The following is a 27,711-nucleotide window of genomic DNA, read 5'->3' as shown; positions in this document are numbered from 1 at the left end:
TTTTGTTGCCAGTGGCATGTTCTGGCAGGACTGCAGCAGTGTTGTACACAGGTGCAGATAGAACAGCTTTATGCTAGACTCAAATATTTAGCCAGCACTGTGTATCTAACAAGTGCTCACCCATCAGCCTCCTCTCCCAGAAATAAAGCACTGGCCACGAAAATAAGATGTCTCCGTTCCATGCAAAAACCAGAATAGGACAGAAGTCACAGACAAGCATCAAGGGTTCTCAGTTAATACCACTGCCCCATTCAACCAGAAACATTATCTTTCAAATACTGAGAAAATTGTTCCATATCTGGTTTATTACCCATTACCCTTTCAACTGAAATACTAGAAAGTCTTCCTTACATATCCAGATATACCACAGCTATACAGAAAAAGGTGAATATACTTCCAGGGTAATAAAGCATGCAAAAAAACCTTTTTAGAAAAAAAAACCCAAACACACAAAACCAAACAAAATATTCAAACAAAAAAAGCCCCCTAACTCCTCCCATCCCCCCAAAATGCAAGAACAGCACTTAAAAAGTCTGTTATCAAAATTGTTAATTCTAATCAGAGAAGTGGTCGTGGTCCTAAGTCTGTCTGTCAGTGTTCAAGAAGCGTTTGGACAACACTCTTAGATGTAAGATTTAATTTTTGGGTTGCCCTCTGTGGAGTCTGGAATTGGACTCGATGATCCTCATGGGTCCCTTCCAACTTGGGATATTCTATCATTCTATGATTCAAAGCTTCAACATAACGGAAGATATTTCCAAAACGAGGAAGTGCATCATCCTCAACAAAAATATTATCGTACAACCATGCAATCAGACCTCTAAACTAAAACATGCTACCCTACTAATCTATCTGAAAACAGCTTTCAAAATAAAAGTGAAGTGAAACAGTTTGTGATGTAGTACTCCAACTCCCTCAATGCCATTTCAAGATTTATGTTAACTTAAGGAGGTTTTTCAAGCACAGCATTTCAAAGTTACTTGCAAGCCACTACTACGTAGGGAACAAAAATGTATCCACTACATATCAGTTAAACTCATTTTTGGATTTTAATGTAATGCCCGCACACGTATCACGCAACTCTATCCTACTTCATATACCTTAACTTCAAAAATCAGATAAATAGTCATATTGCTGCTTGACTGGTGTTTGACAGTTCCCCTTAGGAATTTCTAACTGCTTATTACAGTTTTACAGCCTTAGGTTGTGTCAGATAGTTGGGGGGGGGGGGGGGGGGGGGGGGGGAGAAATCCCACAACAGTCTGTTTACAAGATCATTACTGCTTGAGGTTTGTGCAGCATTATGTCAAGTTCCTTACATAAGAGAGAATTCCAGCATGAAAACTAGGCAAAAACCATCTATTGAAAAATTGTGTTGTAAAAACCCAAGAATTTTGCTAATTTCAAATGATCAGTAACTTGTAAGTGTTTTTGTACAATACCACCTAATAAGCATTCATATTTAAAATACCCTTCTCTCTCTCCAGATGAGGTAACCGTTGATTTAGAGGCACATAACACGCATCTCTTAAAAATGAAAGCATGTATTCAAAAATCCTAGTTCATTTTTGTATTATGATACTTCTAATATTTTCCACAATATATAAAATCAACATCAAATTCATTTCCCAAATTAATCTTTCATTATAATTTTGAACAGTTTGCTTACTCTATTTCCAATAAGCTTGCAGTTACCTCAGACTTATTTTGTATTCAAATTGACTGAGTGTCTTGGAATCAAAAGGGTATTCATTGACTGACTATCATTTTTTCTAATATTTATCCTTGAATACACTGTTACTTTGTATTAGCAAGTAAAGTCATAACTCAAGAGACAAATGCAACCCGGTCACTCTGTTACGAGGCCTTAAGAAACAAGATGTTATTCTGCCTTCAGCAGCTTTCAGACCTGGTCTGATTTCAGAAGAACAACCAAAAAGGAAAACACCAAAGATTTCCAGTAAATTAATTCAGTGAACTACAGCAAGTTGTGACAGAACAACAACAACAACAAAAAACAACAAAAAAAGTTTAAATATGTTAAGAGTTACTGCAGTCAGCATATGCAAAGCAAGATCTAAGAAACATGAAGTTAACATATCAAGACAAATAACCAGTGTACCATCCAACACACAGTTTAATACAAATGTAAAGGGAAACAGTCAAAAAAGGATGCACATGTAAGCTATTTATCAGCCCTACTAACTTCAACCAATAAAGCCATAATAGGACAAAAGTTTTTGTACAAAGCTATGTTTCAGGTAGCTTTCTCCTTCCATATAAGCAAGTAAGCAAATAAACCCAAGAGGACTGATATGTTTGAAGCATTTTGCACAAATGTACTACACTGTGTAGTTCCCAACTGGAGGATCATAGACCAGTATTACAGATACTCCAGTCTTTTTTTTTTTCCTGATGCATCATCAAAGATTATTTTTACATACACTGGTATATACCATTGCCATTGTGAAAACACTTCAATTCTTTGTACAAAATGGTACATTTCTAAGAATTCAACTGGAGAGTCTCATGTGAGCGAATGCAGGATCCCATCTTCAGATTATGGGTGTCCTTCACTGCACTCAGACACGACTACTACACTGGGAGAGCAGCTGTATGATTTATCCACAAGGCTTTAAACGGAGAACAAGAATGGCAGCAGCAAGTTGTTGTGGTTTAACCCCAGTCAGAAGCTAAGCACCACACAGCTGCTCCCTCGCTTCCCGTCCCCCTCCCCCGGTGGGATGGGGAGGAGAATCGGGAAAGAAGGCAGAACTCGTGGGTTGAGATAAGAACAGTTTAATAACTAAAGTAAAATACAAAATTAACAATAATAATAATGAAATATAATAATACTAATACTACTACTAATAATAGTAATGAAAAGGAATATAACAAAAAAACGGGGGGAAAGGAAAAAAAAAACCCCAGTGATGCACAATGCAATTGCTCACCACCCGCTGACCAATGCCCCAGCAGCGATCCGCGCCTCCCAGCCAGCTCCCCCCTGTTTATATACTGGGCATGACGTTCCATGGTATGGAATACCCCTTGGCTAGTTCAGGTCAGCTGTCCTGGCTATGCTCCCTCCTAGCTTCTTGTACACCTGCTTGCTGGCAGAGTGTGGGAAACTGAAAAGTCCTTGGCTTAAGATAAGCGCTACTTAGTAACAACTAAAACATCAGAGTGTTACCAATATTATTCTCACACTAAATCCAAAACACAGCACTGTACCAGCTACTAAGAGAGTTAACTCTGTCCCAGCCGAAACCAGGACACAAATTTTCTTCAAATGTTTTTGTACCATCCGAGGCTAGCTATCAGAACAGTTAATTGTCCCCCTCAGTGTGTGCAAAACTCATGCAGAAATCAAGTGGAGTTCAAACACAAAACAGGTTAATTCATCTCAAGCCCAAAGCCTGAAGCTTCAACCTAATGCTAAAGCTGAATACCACGAGCTAAAGGGTTTTATTTAGTTTATAAGTGACTGTATGAGTAATTTGCTTATGTAAAGCCAAAGCTTGTCTATTTGCACGTCCAATTGTTTCCCAATGAAAACAGGAACACAGTTGCTGCAGCCTAGAGTCTCAATTTTGTCATCACCTTCCAGCAATCAAGGTTATACAGATATCATGAAATAAACTCACACAGCCATAATCGGAAAGGATTAATCAGCACTGTATATGTGCAGAATGCCAGTATTTGGTCATCGCCTATTGATATGCTCTGTGCTGGAGTTTACAGGCCACAGTGGTCCCTCTGAGTATTTCCTTCCTAAAGATTAAGATAAAGAAACATCATAGCATGGCTTTTAATGGTAACAGTTCTCTATTCATTTCAAAAAGAAAAGAGTAACATACTGAATGAATACTGGCACAGAACAAAGAATGGAAGCAGCTCTGACAAAGGTCAAACATGTCATGTCAAAACTTTTTTTCTGGCATTTTTAAAGGCCTGTTTTGTATATTAACTTCAGAGTTGGCACTAGAGGTAACATTACTGTCTTCAACAGTGTTGTTTCTCTTGAAAGATAAACAATTCCAACAGTATGACTACACAGCTTGGCAGCTACATCCCACATAACTGATCCCGAATTTGTATTGGTGTCAGTGTTATTTTTACTTCTCTATTGAAACTTTCAACCTAGGTTGCTAATTGCTTACAGTTTTGTCATAATAAAATTATATACCTATTTTATTATACCATTAATTTTCACTATACTGCAGGGCAAGAAAGATGTCTAAAGGGCTTGCGAGTAACTGAGGAAACAGTGATTTTCGGTAGGTATTCACTGATACAGTCCTAAAGCAAACTGTCTATATACAAGGTTTAGAAGAAAAAAGCTGCAAACACAAAATATTCAACACAGAAAAACATGTTTTAATAGTCCTTGTGCACACAACAGCAAATCGATGCCAATACCGGTTTCCTCTGGAGTAAGAGCATGTTGCTTTTATTGCTGGAGGAAGACTGCCAAGTGTCATAATTGTTCCCAGATCACAACACTGGCTGCGGCTAGCTTACTTCTCTAAGGATTATCAATCCCGAGAAGCCAAGGAGATGTAAATAGTGCTCAGCTTCCTCCTTACTCCCACCTCTAAATATCTTTGACTAGGCCAAGGGAATGGTTTTCTGGGGAAAGCATTACCATTTGCAACAAATTATTGTTAAGAAAACATTTGAGAAGCCAATCTTTTTGACTGTGCGTATCGATGACCTGGAGGAGATCACATATACAAACCTTACGTGCCTGAACATCTACCCTTGGGGAAGAGTTAAAAAGGAAGGTGGAAAGGAACAATTTTGCACACAACTGAGGAATGCTTATATAATTAAACCAAACTTTTTCTTCTGAGATGAGTGTAGGGATATCTCGTTTTTTTGAAGCCCTGGACTGCTCGAGTAATTCCTCTGCTTACCTCTCAGATGCATTTTGCCAAAAAAAATTTTCAAAAAACTAAAATTATTGATGCCACTGAAATCTTTTAGAAAAAGAAGGCGAATTGTTGCTTACTACTAGTTCTATGGTCAGTTATTCTGTGCAGCCATTGCCCAAGCATGGCTGTCAGTAGCACACATGTGACAGGGACCTGCACACAGACACTTCTTCATAAGTGCATACAATCATAATCACTATTCCACTTTTACGGACAAAAACAAAGTAGGAGGATCCCTCCCCCGCTCACAAAAGAAATCAACAATTACACATACAACTCACAAACCACAGGGAGACAAAAAGGACAGTTTAAAGCTATTTTATGAAGGAATCAACAGCAAAAGACAACAGCTGTCTGCCAAGGAAGAGGTACTGTACCTTTTCAACGTCCGACAGAGACGATAGAGAATGGTTCTGCAGAACTTCCGGTGCTGTGAACGCTCGCAGGTCTTGTTGGGAGACATTTTCATCAGTAAATGATACACTGCCAGATGGAAGCAAGAGGAGAGACCATGGAGAAATGATGAATCCCAGAGCAGTAGGATCAGCTGTATTTGAAAGGAAAAAAAAAACCAAACCTGAAATTAAAGCAACATTGTTTGATGGCCTTGCTTGATGTTATTTTATTTGCTCAAAGACACGTTTAATATTGGCCTACATATTATTAATGGAATAGATTCATGCTTCCTTTTCCACCTGTGGTGCTTCATAACCACAACCACCACCTAGACTTTAATCACACTAAGAAGTAACACCTATCTTTTTTACTATTCTTTGCTATTATTCATACCAGTAAGCTCACGAAGAGCCTGCTAAAATACTCACAAGCTCTCCTGTCCTCAGGTTATTTCATTTATGTTACAGTTAACATATAAAATGATCACATTTTGTAGTGTACATGTCATTAAGGCTAATTCCTACAATAAGAATGGAGTTAACTGCTATACTAATATAGCACTGCTGCAGCAGCAATGATCTGAAGAGAGAAGACAAAGTTAGTAGACAGAGGAAATACTTCTTATTAGAGTAGCTGATAGAACTGGACAAAATGGAAAAGTTTTGGAGCACAGAAGTCCTTTTTAGGCTAAAGAAAAAAAAAGTATTTCAAAAGCAAAAAAGAAAAGAATAATTCTAGGCAGCAGTGGAAGTGGGCAAAGAATAAACCTGAAACCTTAGTAAGATCACCCATTCAAACCCTGTGAATAATACTTGAAAATAGCAAAACAAGCACTGAAATCGGAGAACCAAAAGTGACAAAGAAAACTTCCTACACCATGAATATGCAATTTGCCAGCTAGGTTTTTGATGTCTGATAATACTGCTGTCAAACTTCTGGCCACAGACCCACTAAAAAAAGGCGGGGGGGGGGGGGGGGGGGGGGGGGAAGAAACAGGCCACATGCACAGGGGAAGGTGTTAAACCCCAAAATCTACCTTGAAAGTAAAAGTTAACTAAGGCAGGAAAAAGAGAGACCATTTCCTTGAGGCAAAATATTTTTTTCTACACCTCACACAGTAAATCAGCTCAGTTTCACTGAAGGAGGTATAAGCTTTTATCTAAGTAAAAATAAAAGTTAACTTATTTTTCCATAGGTGAAGAGGCAGTTGCTCTGTTTTCTGCTACATGATATATCAGTGATCTGAAGAAACACACATTTGAAGGATAAGTCTTTCTTTTCCCTCTACATAGTAAGCAACAACAGCAGAATAATAATTTCCTCCTTCAGCTCCACCACTAACAACATTTTCCACTCTCCTATCAGCTCAGGAAGTTCCTACAGTGCTGGTTCCTAGCCCGTTCAATTATCTTGTAATCTAGAATATTTCTAATCTCCTAGGAAATGTATTAAATTACTGCTTGCAGGTATCAGATGTAAAAGGATCTACTAAGCAAATCCTTCAATTTCTTCAACTCCCATTCCTCCAAAAGCAGCTAAGAAATTGCTTTTAGACTTTCTACATTCTGTGATACCAAAGAAAAACTATATTAATAACTTGGTAGTACAATTATCCAGAAAAACAGTCCCAACTTTCAGATCCTGAAGCTCAGAAAGTTTCCCCTCCTACCAACATGTGCAAGAGATGTCATTCAGTAGAGAACCCAATAATTCATTTTTCAGTCTAAGACTAACATACACATTTTTCTGAACATACCTTAAATCACTATGCAGAATTTTGCTTTAAAAAGGAAGAGAGACCATTGAGGGCAACAAACATTCTAGAAATGGAAAGATCCTACAGAGTCTACTTCAAGTAGTTATTTCAAGTTGTGTAATCACCTGAGAACCAAAGGAGTTTGTTATAGTTTTTCTAACGGATTTTAAAATGCCAGTGTGTTTTGCTGAAAGCCAGTATGACAAGCTTAGGATTCACAGTGCAGAACTGGTTCCCCCTGCTCTGCTTTTTATGACATACAAGAGAGGCTCAGTCTTCTTGCCTCAGGGGAGTGTATTTCATTGCTCTGGCTATCTCCCCTGGATCCAAAAGAAATAAGTAATTCGATGGATGGTATCTCTGATCATGTAGGCTAAACCAATTTAAGCTCTCACACAGAACTGCTGAGCTCCCCATGGAAACCAGAGGTCTTTGTCACATACAAAAAAAAATATGCCCCAAACCCCCCCAAACACCCTAAAAAATACCAAATACAAACCCATACATGATGATATCTCTCTTATACACAGAAGACAAGATCTCGGGGGGGTTTCCTATCCTATTTCAGTACGTAAAATCACAAAGGACAAAGCAATATATGTTACTTCAACCTACTGATGTCAATATAAGCTAAACTAAATAAAACGTATGGCTCAACTAACAAGCTGTACAAGTATCTTTCTGTTTCTAGACCTCCTCCAGTGTGACTTCAAATACTTCCAAATATTGAATTTATCAAGATGTTATAAAAAAATAAAATCCAACCAACAACCAAAGAATTGCATTTGCTGAGCTACTTGAACAACATCATGTAAATTTGGTCAAGATTAGAAATTCTAAATTTTGTGCAGACATTAACTACCAATCCTTACACCGCAGTACACATTTTTGCTCTTCCCCACAGCAATCCAATCGACACCTAGCTACAAAAAGATTTGAGCTTGGAATCACTCTCTTTAATGGCCACGACAAAATATCTGCTTGATACAGTAGTAAAAATAATCAATCATGTCCAAGATCATGGTCTCACTGCATTGGGTAGCAAGACACTTGGCATGAAGCAAACGACATTACCTCTACAGACAACTTCTCTTAGCATAGCCAACTTCAAACCCAGAGTTTAGAAATATCTCATATTGTGAAAAAGCCATCAAAGATGTAAATTTAAAAATAAGATGAGCCGAAGAAAACTCCCCCAGCAAGAACTTTAAACACCACATATGGCGAAAGTAGTGGAACTTGACTTCAATCAACTGAATTAAATAAAATTTTAATTAAGAATGAAAATAACATTATCTGTTCCTCCCAGCCCCAAGAGATGACAGTTTCCACTATACCTCACTTCCTCTGAAACAAAACAGAACAACTGCCATTCACTGTTGTGGCACTAAGTTCAGATGCTAAACAAAAGAAATGTAAAGATGGAAGGACCCTTCCTATTATACGTATGTAAGAAAATATTACTTTATATAGCAAAGCACTTTTAGAAAGAAGACCTTAGCTGGCCATCAACTTCCAAAAATAACCCTGCAGGTAACTACTGGATTTTTTACTAGTTCTGTGTGTATACACCACTGATATAAAAAAAAATAAACATTTTAAAATATTATAAGATTTCTGCTTAAAAGCTCCAACTCAGGAACCTTAAGTAATGTGGATGCTTTATCCTTAACATTTTGAGTGACAAAGACTTTAAATACATATGAACTCTTCACATTCTGAAACATATTACAGAAACAAGAGTTAATGAGATGGAAACACGATTTAGTTTTAAGAACAATTAAAAAAAAAATTAGCCTGAAGTCTTCCCAATATTAATTTAAACAAACTTTGGAGCATGCATTTGTCCCCTACAGATGTAGGAGCTGAATTTATTGATCCATGTAAAATACTTCCATCCACACTCAACAATCTTCATGATCTGAAGCAACGTACAATGAATGTGATTAATTGTAAGTTTAGAAAAAGGGCTGATTTTGCCAAGCTTATTTTGTTGACATTTTCTTAGCTTCCTCTTTTAGTAGCTTTTAACTAATATAGCAGATCATACTGCCTACATCACAACTTTGGGAATCTAACCTACTGTTACAAAGGATGAGAATAAAGTAACTCATTCTCCATTTCCTTCCTTAAGGCATGCATCGCAAACCAAAATAACTGTCTCAAAGCTCCTATTATGCAGATTTAACCTAAGAAAAATATTTTTAAGTAACTCTACTCTTACCCTTTCACGTGTTTGTACCATGGGAAAAAAAGTAACAGATGCAATGCATCAAACAGCCGGGGACCATAGGAAAACAACAGAAACTAGTTTCCAGTCATAATATTCATGTAATCTTCTGTTTAGGCTTTCAGAAGAATTTACAAGAGCAGTAAGGTGTCATGGTTTAACCCCAGCCAGCAGCTGAACACCACACAGTAGCTCCCTCACTTCCCCAACCCCAGCTCCCAGTGGGATGGGGAGGAGAATCAGGAAAGAAGGCAAAACTCGTGGATTGAGATAAGAATGGTTTAATAACTAAGGTAAAATATAATACTAAAAATAATAATAATGAAATGTAATAATAACAATAGTAATGAAAAGGAATATAACAAAAAAAAAAAAAAGAAGGGGGGGAGAAACAGTGATGCACAATGCAATTGCTCACCACCCGCTGACCAATGCCCCAGCAGCGATCCACCCCTCCTGGCCAACTCCCCCGCCTGTTTATATACTGGGCATGACGTTCCATGGTATGGAATACCCCTTTGGCTAGTTTGGGTCAGCTGTCCTGGCTGTGCTCCCTCCCATCTTCTTGTACACCTGCTTGCTGGCACAGCATGGGAAACTGAAAAGTCCTTGGCTTAAGATAAGCACTACTCAGCAACAACTAAAACATCAGGGTGTTATCAACATTATTTTCACACTAAATCCAAAACACAGCACTGTACCAGCTACTAAGAAGAAAATTAACTCTATGCCAGCCGAAACCAGGACATAAGGGAAACATACTCCCCAAAATACAGGGGAAAATGACAAAAAAAAAAAAAAAAAAAAATTTTCAAACCTCTCTTTCTAGAAACACTGGAATTCAGGATATGGCTCCTGGTCAATTTCGTATCCAGTAGGCCTTCAACTGTGCTAGAGCTGCCAGCCTTCTGAGTTAACTCCAGAACTATGCAACTTGGTAACACAACACTTGTGAGAGCACAGTTTATCAAGCGGTGCCAAGACAGAGATAAATAGTGTGGTCTTACTTAAAGCAAGAGTGTGAACTGGTTTTAAATGCAATAAAAACTGAAATAATCTTCAGCTACATAGCATCTGCCAAACAAATGAAAGACTTTTAAAACAGTCCTTTACATGGTTTAACAGGATACAAGTAGCCAAAGACCAGAAAACCCCACCACATTATAACAGACAGTAAGTCCAGGTAGAACTTTAAAATGGATCCATTTGACAATATTGATGGTAGGTAATTTTGAATTCCCAAACTACATATACAATTCAAGCTCCTTCAGTTTTGTTTTTTCCTACATCTCTCTTAGGCCACAGCCATTAGCAAAAATGGTCAGAAGTGATACACATTTCAGCTCTTTCAGGACACAAAAGAAATACCTTTAAAAAGCACAGAACAACACAAAAACATACGTAAGTTTTTCAACACTCATCTCATCTTTCTCTTTGCTTCGCTCCATGGCCCTCACTGAGACAAGTAAGATTTCTCCCAGCACAAAGGAACCTAAAGATTTTTATGCTGAGGCCAGGTTGGAGGCAGGCAGACCACCGATGCGTCTCCAGACAGGCCAGGATTATGCCAGCGCAAGGGACCGCTTACGCTGTAAGTCCTATACTCCTTTGAGCTGGTGCAGCATGTCCCTGCCCGCCTGGAGTGCAGGGGAAGCAGAGTTCCAGCGCTTCTGCTCCCTGTCCCTCAGGCACAAAGGGATGGGACTGAGCAGAGAGCTCTGATGTGATACCGAGCAACTTGAAAACCAGCAGCACAGGGAGAAACACTGAGAGGCCAACTGAAATTTACTCCTTCCTGAGAATACTGGAGTAAGAAACAGGATGAACAATTAGTTTCTGAGATCACCCATGTTGTTCCTGAGATGTTCCCCGGTGAGCATAATGCCACACTACACTTCATTGTTACCCTGACCACATCCAGCAGAGTGTTCTGGAAAGAACACAAGTAGTAACTGAGCCTCACTTGGGGTGGGGGTGGGGGTGTTTAAAAAAGAAAAAAAAAAAAAAAAAGGAAAAAAAAAATCACCAAAACCCACAAAAGCCTGATCTCTTTCCTTCTCAGCAACCAAAAGATTAAATGTTACCAGAAGGTGAAGAAAAAATCGTTCCTCAACAGTTATCGGTAAAGGGAAAAAACAACCATTTAACACCTGCCAGCAAGGAGTGGCTGGAAAGTGAGGATTTTTCTTTTTTTCCCCCTCCTATTGCATTTTCCCTCTTGTCAACCAAAACAATCCTTTTCCCCCTCCATCCCAACTAGGTCTACAACTACTTGGGACCCACCACTAATTCCCATCAACACATTTCACACTGCGCTTTCCTTCTTTTCATTACACTTACCCAACCTAAGCAGATGCAATAGTATGACTGTCGACAAGATTTACAGGTCCCCAAGAAACACAATTGTCCTTCACATCCACTTTCAGATGATATCACTTTTCTTTACATAAATCATTTCCCATATACAAATTTGCAAGACAGTCTATTTGTAAAGTCTCTCTTTGCTCAACCTGCCTTTCTATTATCAGACTCTTTTTCCCCTTCTCTTCCCCCTCCATTTAAACACATCTTGAAACAAAAGGTCCAGCTATTTTCAGAATCCACAATACATGCTTTAGCACAGGAGTGGCCTAAGTGACATATGAAGTCTTTCCCACTTTCAAGTTTTGATAAATCTTTTCCAGTTAAACCTACCAAATTAGAGGGATGCCTGGTTTATAATGCTCAGCAGCAGAGAGCACAGCATGCTCCTTACACTTACATGCTCACATTTGAGATACTTCACTTCAAAGACCTGTTCTTTTGACCTCATGGAGTACTGAGTACAAGATATAACATGTCTGAAACAGCTGATACACCCTCTCAACAACAAAATAGTTATTGCAGATAATTAAACAGATGTAAGAGAAGGGCAGGTCTGGTATCGGCCTTTTCAAATCTCCAGATTAATCTCAATGTCACTAGCACAACTGATGTCAGATCTACAACTGAGTACTAGATTGTCTTTCTCCCCCATTTAACAGCTTATAATATGCTGACAAGACAGCTACCAGAGTTCATCTTCTAAATCAGTGATTAGCAACTGGGCATTTCAATCTAATCTTTCCTTGCTTATAATGATTGAAATCAATTTATAAAGTATTTTTAAAGAGTTCAACACCTGTTAGAATTGTAAATACAAAAAGGCATAAAAATATGCACATTTCTGTATCAGTCACTGAATTAGACATGGTGTGATATGTGATTAACTATGCAAGACATGGATTTTCATTCTGTGCTTCTTTTATTCAGTGCTTTGATGGATAAGAAGATAGACTCACCAAAACAACTTTTATAAATCAAGAAGTCATCCAATCTGTAACAGAAGCTTGTTTTGGGCATTTTTCCCTAATTTCCTGAAAGTAGTTTAAGTAACAAATTAACTGAAACACACGTTCTCAGTTGATGGAGTAATAGCAAGGATTCTCAACTTCAAACACACTACCAAAACTCTACCAGGATTACATAAATAAATAAATGGTTACTTGGGCTGGTAATCCCTTTAAGTGTGTGTGGTTGCTGGACTGGTGTGGGGAGGTTGCCAACAGATAGCAATTTAAGAGTTGACGATTTCCATGGCCTTTTTATCCCCCTCATTTTAAAACAGTTGGACGACAGACTGTTGAACAACATGCTTGGGTTTTTTTGTTTTGTTTTGTTTTTAAAGAAACTTAATATAGAAAACGCTCATCAAAGCTTAGATTTTGTTACAGAACAACATGTTCAGGGACCCCAGAGCTATACAAGGAGGAAAAGAGCATCTCTGAGACTGGTCAGAGCTGAGCATGCTGTGAACTTGCAGAAGCTAAAAGCTTGCCTCATTGCCCTCTGCCCAGGAGCAATTGGTCAGTTCTGAAAAATTTCGGAAACTCACCCTCTGCCATAGAATAGCTCTTCTATGCTGTATGCTAGGTCTGAAATTTGACCAAGGAAAACAGGATCTCTCTAGGATCCTCCGTTTGCTACAAGTCCTCCACAAATAAAGAACAAAATTGAGTCAGACAAGCCTACAGGAACGTCTGCATTCTCTGTTCCTGCATCTCTGCAACACATCTTTACAAGCCAGCACAGAAATTGCTATTCAAGATGACCAAAAAAGGTTTCTAGATTGTTTCCTTAGTGAAGCCAAATCTTCATTAAAGACTGTCTGGTTATCCTAATCTTGCTGGGAGGAATTAGATTGCCTTTGTCAACCTTAGCTACATAGTAAAGCTCTTTCATTTGGGTGTCTCTTGAAGTGCATTCTACCACAGGGCTATATCCCAGGTTAATTAATAGCATGCAACTGAAAATAGTTTGCTGAACTAGCAGAAAAACAAATCAACAAAACAGCTTCATCCCCAAGAAGAGACAGATTCTTCTGGCACTGATTTTATCTGACTTTGTGTTTTGGTCTTCACTGATAGGAAGTAAGACCAGAAGCTTCTGCCACCTTAGCCAGTCTTGGCTGGCAAACATTCCCCTACCTTAAAGGCACACACCAGAAGTCCTGGGGCAGATTTCCATTTTGTGCTCTCATCTTTCAGTACTTGTCCCTCTGAAGGAGGGCTGACTGTTCTCATTCTCTTGCATGCAGCCTTCATAGCAACTACAATAACTCTTTTCTGCACTACTCTCAGGCTGAGAAAGGGTGAGCTCTTATTTTCAGTGGAGACTTCCTTCTTGAAAAGAATTTAGACCTAGGATAATGTCTTAAGTGGTTTCACTACTACATACTCATGCTACTGTGATCTTTCAGGTGGATTTCAAGATGAAGCTCAATGCGTTGATTCCTGTAAAGCATACAAGAGTAAACCTCTAATCATTCAAGATCTCTCTTTAGTCAAGGTCTCACTTGGTCTCAACCAGTTGCCCTCTTAAAAAAGTCATTCCTCTGATTCTCTCTGAGAGACAACAAAGAGAGAAAGAGAGAGGAAAGAAGATGCCAGCTTTCCCTTTCTTGCAATACAAGAAGCAGAGGGACGGGACAGGACAGTCAGTCAAATTGCAACAATAAACTCAGCATTCCTAATAGCAAACGTTTCTTACCATGCATGGGCTGTGAGCTTGCTGGTTAAGGGGAAAAGGGAAATTTGTATGGGATATCAAAACTACCCATAATTTGTCACCAAAAAGTATTTCGGAGAAGTTGATAAAATTTCATATTTATAATGCTAAGTCAAGCTTGATCAGAAATCAAACGCCATATGGCAGTTTCTGCCCACATCTGCCTTCTTTGGAGTCTTTGTGAAGTATCCAACAGAGACCACTTTCAGAGGTTGTGCAATGTACGAGCAGACCTAGTGTCTGACTTGACAGATTGTCTAAACCAAATCTTAAAAAAAAAAAAAAAAACCAAACCCCAAAACAAATTAAATGTTGAATCCTGATGAAATTGTAAGCCAAGCGTATGCAAAAAATACAACAGATTTTGCCCTCAATAATGAAGATGTGCCCCTTGCATAGTAACATGGCAAAACAATGGCTATTTTCAAAGTGTGAGCTTTTGATTTTTCCTGAATAAAACTGAATAAGCTCAGATATGCATGCTTGGCTATAAGGAGATGACTCCCATAAATTTGCTGAAATACTAAGATGCATCATGGCAACATAGACTCTATCTGAGGCCAGGTTAAAGATGTCACCAAAGATCAATATTCGAGTTAAGCTTTTATTGCTATAAAAAGCAAAAAAGGCAGGGAAGGGGCTTAAGGATTTGCAGGTTTTAAAGAAAAGAAAGGAAAACATAAGGAAGAGGAAGGGTTCCATACTTAGACCTAGTGCTAAAACATATAATTCTTAGCAGTATTGCAGATGCTCAACTTAGAGCCTACTAAGTTGGGGGGATGGGGGAGAAGAGATACTTAGGTCTACTCCTTTAAAGTACAACAAGCCACCACATTCCTCTCAGTAGCTATATGTGTCTTGCTAATTGCATTCTGGGGAATGACACCTAGCCTTATGGTCAAGTTTTCAGTGGCTCACCTTTGCCTCACTTGAGGCTACATCTCTTCAGAGCAGACTGGTCATGACTGCACTGTACTGTACCCATTTCTATGTCCCCTTCAGGACCAAAGTGCTCCAATGGTCTCAGACTTATTTTTTCTATGTTTCTATCTCATTTCAATGAGTCTAAAATAATGCAAAGACTCTGTGGTAGCTTCCTACCAAAGTGAATTTGTCACCACATGAAACTGAACGTGCTGCGGGTCCTGACAGAACATGAAGCGATGGTTGAAAACATCCCTTGGGCTGGGGTGCAGCTAGGCAGTTTACCCAAAGATAACCTAGGAGCAAGTTATTATTTGTGTTTAGAGCCTAGGAAGAACAAGGGAGTTTACTTATACGACATGTAAACATAACCAAGATGTTTCCAGTTCTGTATGTATCAGTCTTTAAAAATGCTTACCTTTTCTGAACAGTTCTTGAAGGCTCTCTGCACTTTGATTCAAAATAGCCCATATTTCCTCTTCTTGCAATGGCCCCCCCGAACCTCCAGAGCCTCTGCCAGTGACACATGCATGTTACCTGGGAAATAAGACAAACGAATTTAAGAATGCATAAGGGTTATTTTCTTCTTGCATGTAGTACTCGAGTAGTAATAACCCACATTCAACTCTCAGTCACAAAAATTCACTAACATTAATAGAACCCATCAAATATAAATACTACAAAACATTCACCATGATGATAAAGAACTTTGAGCACCTACTATTATGAAGAAAAAAAACTTGGGTTAAGACAACAATGATCCATATTAATATCGTAGGCTACTAAATCAATAAACTCAACAAGCTGGCATTAGTCCATATGCTATGGGCAAGAGTTTGCTCTGTTTAAAAAAAAAAAAAAAAAAAGACAGAATGATTAGTACTTACAGGTTTATTAATGGAAATCAGCTATTAACATTATTTTGACAAGTTTAAGTCAGTCAAGCTGCTCTTCTTCCAATGTATTTTCACAGGGCTGTTTATATTATCTCATGACCAAATAATAAGTACTGCCTGCAAACATGCAAGCAAGCAAGCTAGCTGTGGAACTGATAAAGTTATCTCCTGTTAGCAGCACTCTACATATTATATCCCCAGAAAACAAATAAAGACTTCCTTCCCCAGCTAAAAGAGGTCAGGCCTTAATAGTTTTTCAAAGAGTTAAACCATTTTTACCATACCACAATATGATATTCAGTTGTCCAAAACCAAAACCATTTTGAAAACTGAAGAACGCATCCCTAAACATTCTGGCAAAGTCAAAGCTTCATCATTTTGGTAAGCTCAGGAGCAAATAAATCATGTGTCTGCTTAATTACTTCAGCTTTCTATGGACACTAAATGTTCTCAGACTGAGCACTCATGCCAATTTATATTTCTGATTGAGATGCAGCTTCTCTCTCTGCTTCTCTCCAAAGCCCAAACAATAAAATCTTGAGGCAGTGAGCTGCAGTAAGAGCCTAAGGTATATCGTCAATCATCAGTGACAAGTTTGTTAGGTCTCAAGGGCTCCAAAGTTGCTGCTGGAAACTGAAAAGACAGTTCCACAAGCAATCCACATTGTCCCGAGATCAGTAACTGATATCAGCAGCTTTAGATGACCCAATGGTACTGCTGGAGGTTCCTCCCCCTCCTTTCCAACCAGCTAGCCGGAGCCTCCCCATTAGCGTACAATCCTGGCTCAGATGTACATTCATGGATATTAATCTAACAATTTGCAATGAGGACAGGCTGACTAGATTTAGTTTCCCAACTGTCTAGGCAGTTTCACGCCTTCCGTGTTTTTTTTACTTCCAGATAACCAGGCTCATACCCATATAATGGCAATATAAAGGGCTGAATATTCTACAGTTTCTAGCTGAAAACATGGGCTTTGAAGATACTTGCTGAAGTACTACCCAGAGCCTTTTCAGCTAGAATTCTATACCACGCTATTGAAAAATTACATATTGTTGGCTGCATTTCATCACAGACAGCTTATTTTTCCTTACTTCACAGCTTGCAGTTTCTAGTATTCAATTATGCTGCATATTTACTAAGCCAGATATATTTTCAACAATTAAGGTTCAAAAGTCATCATCAAAAGATAATGGAAGGGAAAACAGATCCAGACCACATTTAAAAGAAAAATGAAATCTGAATCCCTGAAGAGAAAAATAAATACACCATTCAAAATGGAAAGCTAGGGACCAATACAGACTTGCAATAAATGGATGGAAAGCCAGAGATAAACATGCTTCTAGTCAGTATCAGATTCACATATACCTGGCACAGTGTCTGGTCTATCATCCGTACCAGGGAATTTTGTGATTTCACGGCACTGTCTCAAATTTCAGTATGTACATCTAGAATCAAACTGGATTATTCAGATTAAAAGGTCTCGTGTTCTCCTAGGGACTAAAAATATATGATCTGCAAATGAAAACTTTTTGTGCTAAATATTCTAAAGGAAGTATAGGAGCATAACACCACCAACAAGAATCCCCCCGCAAATCCTTCTCTGCCACTCCCCTTTTCTCCATCCTGCAAAATTCTGATTCCTTTCAGCTGTGATTAAATAATAGTGTGGACTGTTCTATAGCAGATATAAGCCGATTCCCTATTTAACATCACTACAGAGACCATAAGCACGTCAGCTCAAATTCCCAAACATGTTACATCAACAGTAAAAGAATCCTACAGAAAACAATTTCCTGATCACAGTAAGAAGTGTATGACTATCCACCCAGCCATGCAGGCCTCAGCTGTAGCAGCGTAAGCAACAAGATCAGCTTGTATATTACAGACACCTTTGTACCTTGACAAATAAACCCAAAACATTTCAAATTGGTTTTGAAAGCCCAAGCAGAATACAACAAAACATCAATCATTACAAAGACAGCCACATGCAAAATAGCACAAGTAGGGAGTTGAGTGGGACTTTGATTGAAGCGTATCTGTTTCAGTAACTCTTTGGTAACTTTGTTTCGGTAACTTTTCTTGTAACTTTTCTTCCTCAAAACTATCTTGAAGCAGCAGTGTGTCTGTCACAGCAAAGAGCAGGCCAACACATTGGTTATGAAAATTAAAGAAGCTTACATGAAATGGTTCTCTGTCACCAAGGAACTGACTGAAGCAAGCTGGGGCGAAGTGTTTGCAGGTAAATGCATGGCCAGAGTTCTCCATCTGTACAGTCCACCTGTTAGCAGCCAGGCACCATTAACACAATGAAGCTGACAGTGAAAGTGCCTGGCTCAAAACATACTTCTTCCCCACCAGTTTGTTTGCAATGGATGTTTTTCACAAGGAAAAAGGAGAAATTTGTAGGAATGATGTTTGCAATGCATAATTCTTCCAAATTTGCTGTCTCCTTAGATTCTGGGAGCCTTCAATAGTGTCTGGTCCTTTGTGAATACAGAAGCTGAAGTGCGATGTGCTCAATACATACAAAAGCTTTTGGGTTTGTGTAATGCCTGAACATTTTGATAGATTGCAACATAATGACAGTATCAAGTAATTTATATAGGAGAAAAACATATAAAGCTTTTGTAGAATACCATATCAAAACTATACAGACTGCTTATCTTCACATCTTAGCCTTCTAATTGCAGTTATGTCCGTGGCTATATAGTTGTATAACATTCATTTTCCAACTAAAATGAATTGCCATTTAAAATGTGTATTTAAACTCCTATGGCTAAGAACTCAGAGAAAGGAAGCTGGGTGATAGCAACAGGGGACAACAGACTAAGAACAGCAACCTCTTACAATGCAGGAAAGAGAAGACAGAGTAAAGATGAGTTATCTCCGTTAAGGGTAAACTTTTAGCTGATTTCAATTCAGCAAAGAGGGGCTAATCCAAAGAGAGAAGGTGAGTGGAAAGCTGAATAGTATTGGCCTAAAATGACAGAACACAAAACTGCAAGTAAAATTGAGACTTTTCTCTTGTACTAACGGTACAAACTAGTCTGCTTCAAACTCCCAAAGATGCTCCTGGCAGTCCCTGTGTTTTTCAGGGTATCAAGCTGACTGACAAAGAAATCTAGATGCACTGGCAAAGTTCTCAATGGACTCTTAGTTAGGTTCCTGTCAGGCCACTTTCTTGCAATGAGTCCTCTCCCTGTCTCCTCTTCATTTAAGGTAAGCAAGATCTGTTGTGCTGGCATTCTGTGCCCTGTTCCTTTCACTCCTTGTAATAAAAATGGACAGATTAAAGAACACTGAAAGGTGCACCTTCTACGGATGAGTTCTCTTCCTCTTTCCTTGGGACAGCATTATGGTGGCATCTTAATATGAAGTCACACTGACACTTAGCTGGAGATCGGGAGGCTTACAAAGCTAAGCACATCCTGTTTCTGCACCTTGCTTGACAAGGTGAGAAGTCCATGTGCAGTCATGATCAGGAGGCACATCAAAGGGCTAGGTGGTATGAACTCAGCATGAACTGTGAAGGCATAGATTCCCCATACATCCAAAAACCACACAAGATCATAGCCACAGAATATCCAAAAAGGGACATTCACACAGCAGAGAGCACAACGCAATGTAGGAAGACAGTGGACAAATTAAAATAGTTAACACTGGAGAAGCATAGACACGAACATTACTTCCAGGTTGCTTGCTCTGGGACAGAATTTACTCTTAGACCATACAGGAGTACAATTTCCACAGGAAAGGAGTTGCATCATGTGGAGGCAGTTCTTTTTCGCTCCAGGACAAGAGAGTAAATTCAGGTATAAATAATTTGTATCAACAAGCCCTGAGTGCAATTTCTCACTCTCCATGCCATTCAGCCCTAAGCCATACAGGCAGCACAGTTCCAAGAAAGAATGCTGCTTAAGCCAAAGGCCTCTCCCATATCTCAAACATTTCATTTAAAAAGCCTGTTTACCTCATGAGGACCAACTGCCAGCTCCTCCCTCTAAGGCAGACAACTTATACACTCCCTGATGAGTGGGATGGGTAGTTCTGTCTCTTCCCTGTAAAGCAAGCTCAGTAACCTCCTCGCCCCTACGCTCTACAGTCCCAACAACCCGTGTTAAAAGCACAACACCTATGGAACATCCAGGCAGTGCCAACATAGCTCATGAGGCAGCCTGACACTTTCTCAGTCCAAGGTAAGAGGGAAAGCACAACAGGAGCAGCCCCTCACACCGAGTAATACTGTCAAAATGACTATTTGCAAGGTATATACTTATTTTTCTTCCTACCACTTGCAAAGTTTTCAAAACACCTCACTGCATACATATTTATGTATGTAGCACAGAAGTTAAATGCTCAAAATTCTCATCTCCCCCAACCACCAACTTTTTTCCTTACACATTTTAAATTTGAAATTGAAGGTCTCCAACACCAACCAAGAATTAGGAAAAGTTTAATGGCCTATTCTTTCCAGATTTTATTGAACTCTTGCCAGCTGAAATATTAAGAAGCTATTGCTATAACTGTGTTTAATAAAGACTATAATATTGGTAATTTTGTTTAAAAGTTCCTAAAAACAGACCGAAAGTCAAAATGCTAAACTGCTTCAACTTAACCGTTGCTTGACAACTTTGTGTTTTGGTTTTAGTAACACATATCCCTTGCTTTTTTCCTTACCTTCCGCATCAGCATTTTCCCCCATGTTGTAACTTCAGAACCAAAACTTTAAGTCAAAAGCTGTGCTTTAACAACATCAGCTAACTAAGATGGCTGCAGTACCTCATACTTATTTGATATCTCATTGGAATACACTGCCAAGAAACATGGAGAGCAGCCACTCTAGTCACACACTCTGTAGGTTTTTTTAGATGTGCTAGAAGCAGTGAAAAAAATCTAGAATATAAACACATTGTTAGAGGTTCTAGATAATCACATAAAATACTCTGGTATTCATTTTTATCCTTTGACAAAATTTAAAACAGACAAAAGAGACAGCAAGAAGGCTCTAGGCTCTATATACATCCAAAATATTTTCTGTGGTGAAAAAACCCACCTTATTTCTCCCATATAAAATACTGCTAGCTGACTATCCGTCCCGAATACGAGCATTATTGCCCCTTTGCTCCACAGGTATACTTAGGCAAAAAGTGGCAATTTCTGAGGAGCACTTTTCTCTTAGCAGATAAGCAAAGAGCCCTTTCTTGGCCTCTCCTCTGTAGATACAAATGCCTGAAAGCAGAAGCACATTCTGTCCAAAAGAACCTCTTAAAATTCACCTTTCTAAAGCCATGATTAGCTGCCTAAAAATAAAACACTGACACTTTTATTCAACACTCATTGAATGTGAAGTGCTTTCTAAAAGCACTTAATATGCACAAATCCCAGTGAAACCGAACTGGAGCTATACCTGAACAGTTTTGAAAGTCTGGCCTCTCCCATTTCAGAACCTAAGTATCTGGAGTCATTACCATGCCCTACAATTTCAGAATGCTGGCTCTATCCTATTTATTTACATTGACCCACATCTTACACCCCTGAAGAAGACCTGGAATGCATCTATCAATTAGTTTATCCCCAATAATACTGTTGCTGAAACTGTGCTTAAGTGCAGAACCCTGGAGCCAAGTTAGAAAGCTTGCGCTTTCAGTAGTCTTTGAAACCTTATTTTGAAATACGCACACACTTAGATATGTGCACATAAAATGTGGTTTCCTATAGCTGCAGGTCCAATTTGCATAGACTGTCCACAAAATAAGGCATTATTTGCAAATATTCAAGTCAAGCACGCAATCAAGGTAAATATACAAGCTAATCAAGTCAATTGTGTCTAAAGAATTTTTTTTTTTTTTTTTTTTTAGAATCCTGCTCTCAAGTTAATTACTGCACATTATTCTCATCTATTGTCTTTAAGTATAAGGAAACAAACCCTTGTGCCATGACCACTTTTTTCACTTCCCCTATAGATACAAAGAAGGGACAAAAAGCGCCACAAGATGCAAATCCCATCTCCCTCCTCTTTTTTTAAGTCTCTAAATAGCTGCCAGAAATCATGCGAATCTAAGTTTCTGCAAACAAACACGCTTCCATGGTGCTTTTCATTCAATCAGGTACCCGATAATAATATTATCTTAGTTTAAGCACTATTCCTTCCTCCTTCATTTTGGGGAGGTCAGCAGAGATTAGTATTACCACCAAAGAACTTCCTCCCCCCAGTTGTGGAAGAGATTAGCTTCTTCCACTCACATTTTTCCTTCCATGTTCTCTTCTTTTTCTCTCCTGTAGGCAGACAGGATGAAATGTCAGCAAACAGTCCCATGCTCCTGGGCCAATCCTCAAACTATATCAAGAAAATTTCTTTAAAATTGCATCTCCTCTTCAAACTGATAGCTTGCTGCTTAAGCTCAAATCTCCTAAGTAAAGGAACAGAAACTAGCTCAAATTTGTGATAAAACACAAAGAACATGAGGACACTCCCAGAAGTACAGGGCACTGTTGGCCTTTTATTTGAGCATACAGTGATGCTCTCACACTCACTGTAACAGATGAGATGTTAGCACTTCTCCTTCCAAAGCCTTAAATCAGTCTTATATTCCCATGTCTGGAAGACAGAGGAATGTGACATTGAGAATCTTGGCTCGCACCTCCAGGGCAAGCAGTGTTTATTTTACTCGAGAAGTGCTTGCTTTCTTTCCTGGAAGGTGGAAAGAAATCAGCTTTTGGCATTGGACTGAACTTGCAATGGAAGACAAGCAAGGGTTATTGCTGACTCCTTCCCTTGCTCTTCTGTCTCTCTATCACCAGAACCAGATAAACTTGTTTATCTGAGGCTTCGTCTAAGGCAAACTAGTAAATCCAGTCCAAAATGTATATAATAATCATGAAAGTCATGTTTTCTAGACAACTGTAGAATGTTCTTTTATACATCAGGGTAGCTGACGTTTCACATCTGATATTAAAATTGTATTCAGAAGAGTATATAATTATCACTACAAAGTAAACTTAATCCACATAAATCGGGGCATGACTCTCGTATCCCTCTCTTAGTTTAATTGTCAGTGTAAGATCCTTGGGCAACTCCCTTATTTTGCTGTTGATCTGCTCCACCTCGGAGAGGCATGTCTCCTTGGTGAGTTTCTCATACTTGCCACTTTCATTTTAATTGCTAAGTAGGAACAGAGGACCTGTCACTAAGACAAGCTTTATAAATGGAAAAGCAGAAATTTCAGGACTGCAAAACAGCTTAGCAATAGTAACACTTTTCAAATAGCAGATAAACCAATAATACCCTTATTCACACATGACAGATGAAACTCTTCTAACGACATGAAATAATCACAAGCAAAACACATCTTGCTACTGACAACATAACTTTATGATGTAGTGATGTACTGTCGATGATATAACTTCACTTACGACAGACAAATTCCAGACTGTACAGCAGTCTTGATGAAGATGCCTTCCTTGGTGTCCTTCCATACTTTTTTCAGTGCACAGTGACAGTAATGCTCTTCATGAAGTACACTGGGGTACACAACTGTGGATAGGTCTATGTGGGTGACATGCATTTTCACCACAGCAAGGACAGACTACGCTGAAAGAAACTAAGAATGGCACTTCCAGCTTTAGTCCAGCAGTTATTCCATTGTTGCATGCCAGAGCTATGCATTCTTCACATACTATAAAAAGGTCATGACTGAAGCCTGTCCTTATTCACTTGCAGCTCTTAGCACAGCTGAAGAGGGAATGAAAGTTACTGTCAGAGGAGCAGAAATAGTAGCACGCACATGATTTAAATATCATGGAGTCACTAGGAAGCCTTATTCTAAGTCAATAAGTACTACTTTCCACCATCTGTGGCATTTTAAAGGTATCTACAAGACAATGAGGCTCCAATGAGCAAGTCAAGTAAGTAGTGACAACTGTACTGAGTAACTGCTTTTTCATATCACTATGAAGTTGATTTTCTTTGTAATCAGTCCCCAATGTTTGAGAAGAATAATGATCAAATATTTAACACCAAGACATAAATTGCCACAGACTAGAAACTCAGTGACCCTGAAAGTAAGTTTCACTGATTTAATGGGTGCAAATTAAGCCAGTATTGCTCAACAGATAGCTTCCCTAATGGATAAACTTACTCTAGAGTGGGTTTTTGAAAGCTTAGCTTAAGGTCTCTCCTGTGGTAATGAAGTGATAGGAATTTTACTACATGAGATAAAATTTTCTAGTACTGAAGGGTTCAGATTCTGTTAGATATTAATCCTTCCAGTCTCAGTAACATGAAATGATACCTTGCTTTATAAATGCCTCTTCTCAGTACAACAGCCCTTTGCAGCAATGTAATAACCAGCGTAAAGGAAGGCAGCACAACTGGATCAGCAAGAAGCTAAGCACAATAAGCCAAGAGAGTAAGAGTCCTCAAATTTCTTGGATGCGGCATTAGAAAGAGAAAGTCAACTTCAGGAAGCTTTACAGCTTTTTTTTTTTTTTTTAATTCAGAAAATTGCTGACTTTCGGATAAGTGTAGAAATATCTTGATGTTAATGTGCTAAAATATTGGGGAAAAATCATTTTTAATACCCACCAACCTTAGTAATAAAGAAAAGTGTTAGGATGGTAGTACATTTGTAAATCACTGTTAAAGTCAACATACTCTTAATAAGTATAAAGACTGATTCCACCATACATTATTTCAAAACCAGATTTTAATCCCATACATTCACATCCAATCCTTCAAAAAAATGGCTTTTGCTGTTGTTATGGTGGGTGAACTGCGGGGTTCACTTTGTTTTTTAGATTTCTTCCCCCTGTGGGAAAAGGGTGGATGTGAGCAAAAAAATCTTTGTCAGCCTCATATGTTTGACTACCAGACATTTTTGAAAAAGAAATTAGCAGAAGAGATACTTTACTAGGGCACCAAAACAGCTTCTCCATAGTTAGAACAATCTAATGTAGGGTAGTCATATGAGAAATGTACCAGTTTCAGAAACAATTTGTTGTGTTTTTAGTTTGAAAGCAGCACCCTTGCATACTCACGACAAGAAAGCGATCTGCTAGTAGGGAGCATAACTTGTGTACTCAACCACAACAGATCTCTAGTATCCAGAGGACAGTTCATACTAACAGCTACTTCATACGTCCTGCCTGGGAAGGAAACAATATTCAACAACAGAAGAAAAACTGGCCAAGTAACAGAACAAGTTTGAAAATGACATCTATCTGCATCTGATTCCTCCAGCACTGCTTTGCCTTAGGTGTATACAGGCAAAGAAGCTGCACTACTACAACACAAGGATTTTTTTAAGTACACAATTTAGCTCAATATGAGAGCTAATGAACTCCCACACGGATCACCCCACCTACCAATATTTCTACTAAACTGCACGTGTACGTATTTTTTTTTGCTATGAAAATGAAAAACAAAAACAAAAAAAACCCAAACCAACCAATTTAAAAGTTACCACCTAGCAAGTATTCTCTTCAGCTAATCAGTTGCTACAAATAGTCCAATGGCTTTCTTACCCAATGCCCTAAGTTGATCTACATCCTCGCTCACATTTTTTCTGCTTATGACTCTTGGTGAAAACAGCTGATGAGAGTCCAAACAATTACTGATGGAGATGGACCATCTCCTGAATAACAACACTCTCCTCAGCCACAACCCTGACTGATGTTTTAGTTCCTGGTAACTGTCAGGAACAATTCTGAAGCAGCCCTACAGCTGGAGGAAGAAGTGATCACGTTCTCAAACTTTAGGATGCCTGAGGGCACTATCCATCTGGAGGGTCTATCTTGCACCATTTCTTCAGTCTTTGGTGCTCAAGACAGTAATATTCCCAACTCCTTGGAAATTCAGACTTCTTTAAGCGCCTGCATATGCTGTACAACACAGGCAACATCACAGAATCCCAGGACTTGCAGCAGGGGAAAAAAAAAAAAAAAAGTGTGCTGCCTGCCCAGACAGTTATGATTTTTTTGGTTCATTTCTGGGGGAGGAGAAAAAAAAAAAAAGAAGGGAGATATGGCATAAGGAACAGAACATTATGAGGTCTGCAGCTAGATGACACCATGGATATCTCATCTGTGAACTCACCTGTCTGGGAGTAAAACTATTACTCACACAAGTGATGACTAATTCTTATTGTGAAAGTCTGAATTTCTACCCTGAAAAACAGACAAGACGGAACAGAGGCCTACATTTCAGCTGTCAAGAAGTGTATACACAAGAAGAGCTGCGTCTTCAGGACCAAGGCATAAGCTGAGAGATCCTTGCTCTACTTATCTGTAAGTTGAAGAAAACACTAATTCAAGTGCAGTAGCAAATATCAAGTCTTATTCAAAGAGCACTGCATTTTCTTCACTCTTCTGTAGCGTAAAGAAAAAAGTAATTTTGCTTTCAGAGAGCCTTTCTCTACTTAGACATGGTAGTACAAGGCACAAGATTTATACTTTTTATATGTCCCAAAATACAATTTAAAAGGTCTATGATATATTGTCCTCCTGCTAGGTGCGAAAATCTGTACAAAGATTTATGCTAAAGAAATTTTAAGCAGGGGGAATCAGTGACTAACTTTATAAACCAACTTCATACACTTCCAAGTAAGAACCAACTTCAAGTGAACTACCTCTTCAAAACAGAGATATCTGATGATACCCCATTCTCATACTGAGACCCAATCAGGAAACATGTACAATCCGAGGCAACAGCAGAGATGTGAACAAGCAGCTGGCTGGATTTGACGTGTCCATGGAACAACTGTTCCTACACAGAGCAATTAGAAAGACAACAAATGATAAGCTGCTGCCTCATAACATTCTCCTCAAATGAAGGCAGACTGATTCTAAGGAAATGAGAAGCACTGGCAAGTGAGATTACATACCTGGCTCTCTGAACTTTACGTCAGCCTTCAGGAAGGATGTGCTTTTTATAGTGCACACCCATGTGAGAAAGAGGGTGCATGTCCCCACACATATATGTGTGCATGTAAATATGCATGTATTAAGTTACCATCTATCTATATAAAATGTATATGTGCATTTGTCTGCATGTGTATACTTCATATACACCAAACAATTCACTTTTGTTTTAAGTTTCTGCTGCAGGACAGGAAAAAAAACCCTGAAGGACAAATGGAGTTGTAAAGGGGCAGGAACACTGATCTATTTCGAGAAGTCAACATCAACTACCTGAAAGCCTTGTTAGAGGCTCTCTAAAGCCTATTAAAGGTTTTGGCCAAGGCAGATTTAAAGTAAGATTCTGTAAGCATTTGTAAAAACAGATTTGATACCAGCAGATGGGCTGCAACTGTGATAACAGACCTCCATCTGTCCAGAAACCAGCTCTTCATTCTACAAGCATGGTACTGCAAGTGCAGTGCTAACAAGTCTTAAAGGGTAGAACCATTTCCTGAGAAGCATTTCAATGGCATTCATCATCTGTGTATACACCTGTCCTCATAAGAGACTTCACTACTTCTCTCCATA

The 27,711-nt window shown here is 38.8% G+C and overlaps 1 protein-coding gene across 1 annotated transcript in view; it reads right to left on the bottom strand.

The window, feature by feature from the left end:
• The window catches only part of PTPN13 (protein tyrosine phosphatase non-receptor type 13), a 129,893-nt gene that overhangs the window by 86,315 nt on the left and 15,867 nt on the right, over window positions 1-27,711 (bottom strand). The window contains 4 exon segments of the mRNA XM_050895323.1: window positions 5,315-5,484; window positions 15,523-15,531; window positions 15,747-15,827; window positions 15,830-15,865. Of these exon segments, the coding sequence (XP_050751280.1) occupies window positions 5,315-5,484; window positions 15,523-15,531; window positions 15,747-15,827; window positions 15,830-15,860 (291 nt within the window). The 5' untranslated portion in view covers window positions 15,861-15,865.

This window comes from Gymnogyps californianus, chromosome 4 (assembly GCF_018139145.2).
Source record: "Gymnogyps californianus isolate 813 chromosome 4, ASM1813914v2, whole genome shotgun sequence".
NCBI classification, from domain to species: Eukaryota; Metazoa; Chordata; class Aves; order Accipitriformes; family Cathartidae; genus Gymnogyps; species Gymnogyps californianus.
Note: the sequence above shows the minus strand (reverse complement) of the source record. Positions and strands in the feature narration are given on the sequence as shown.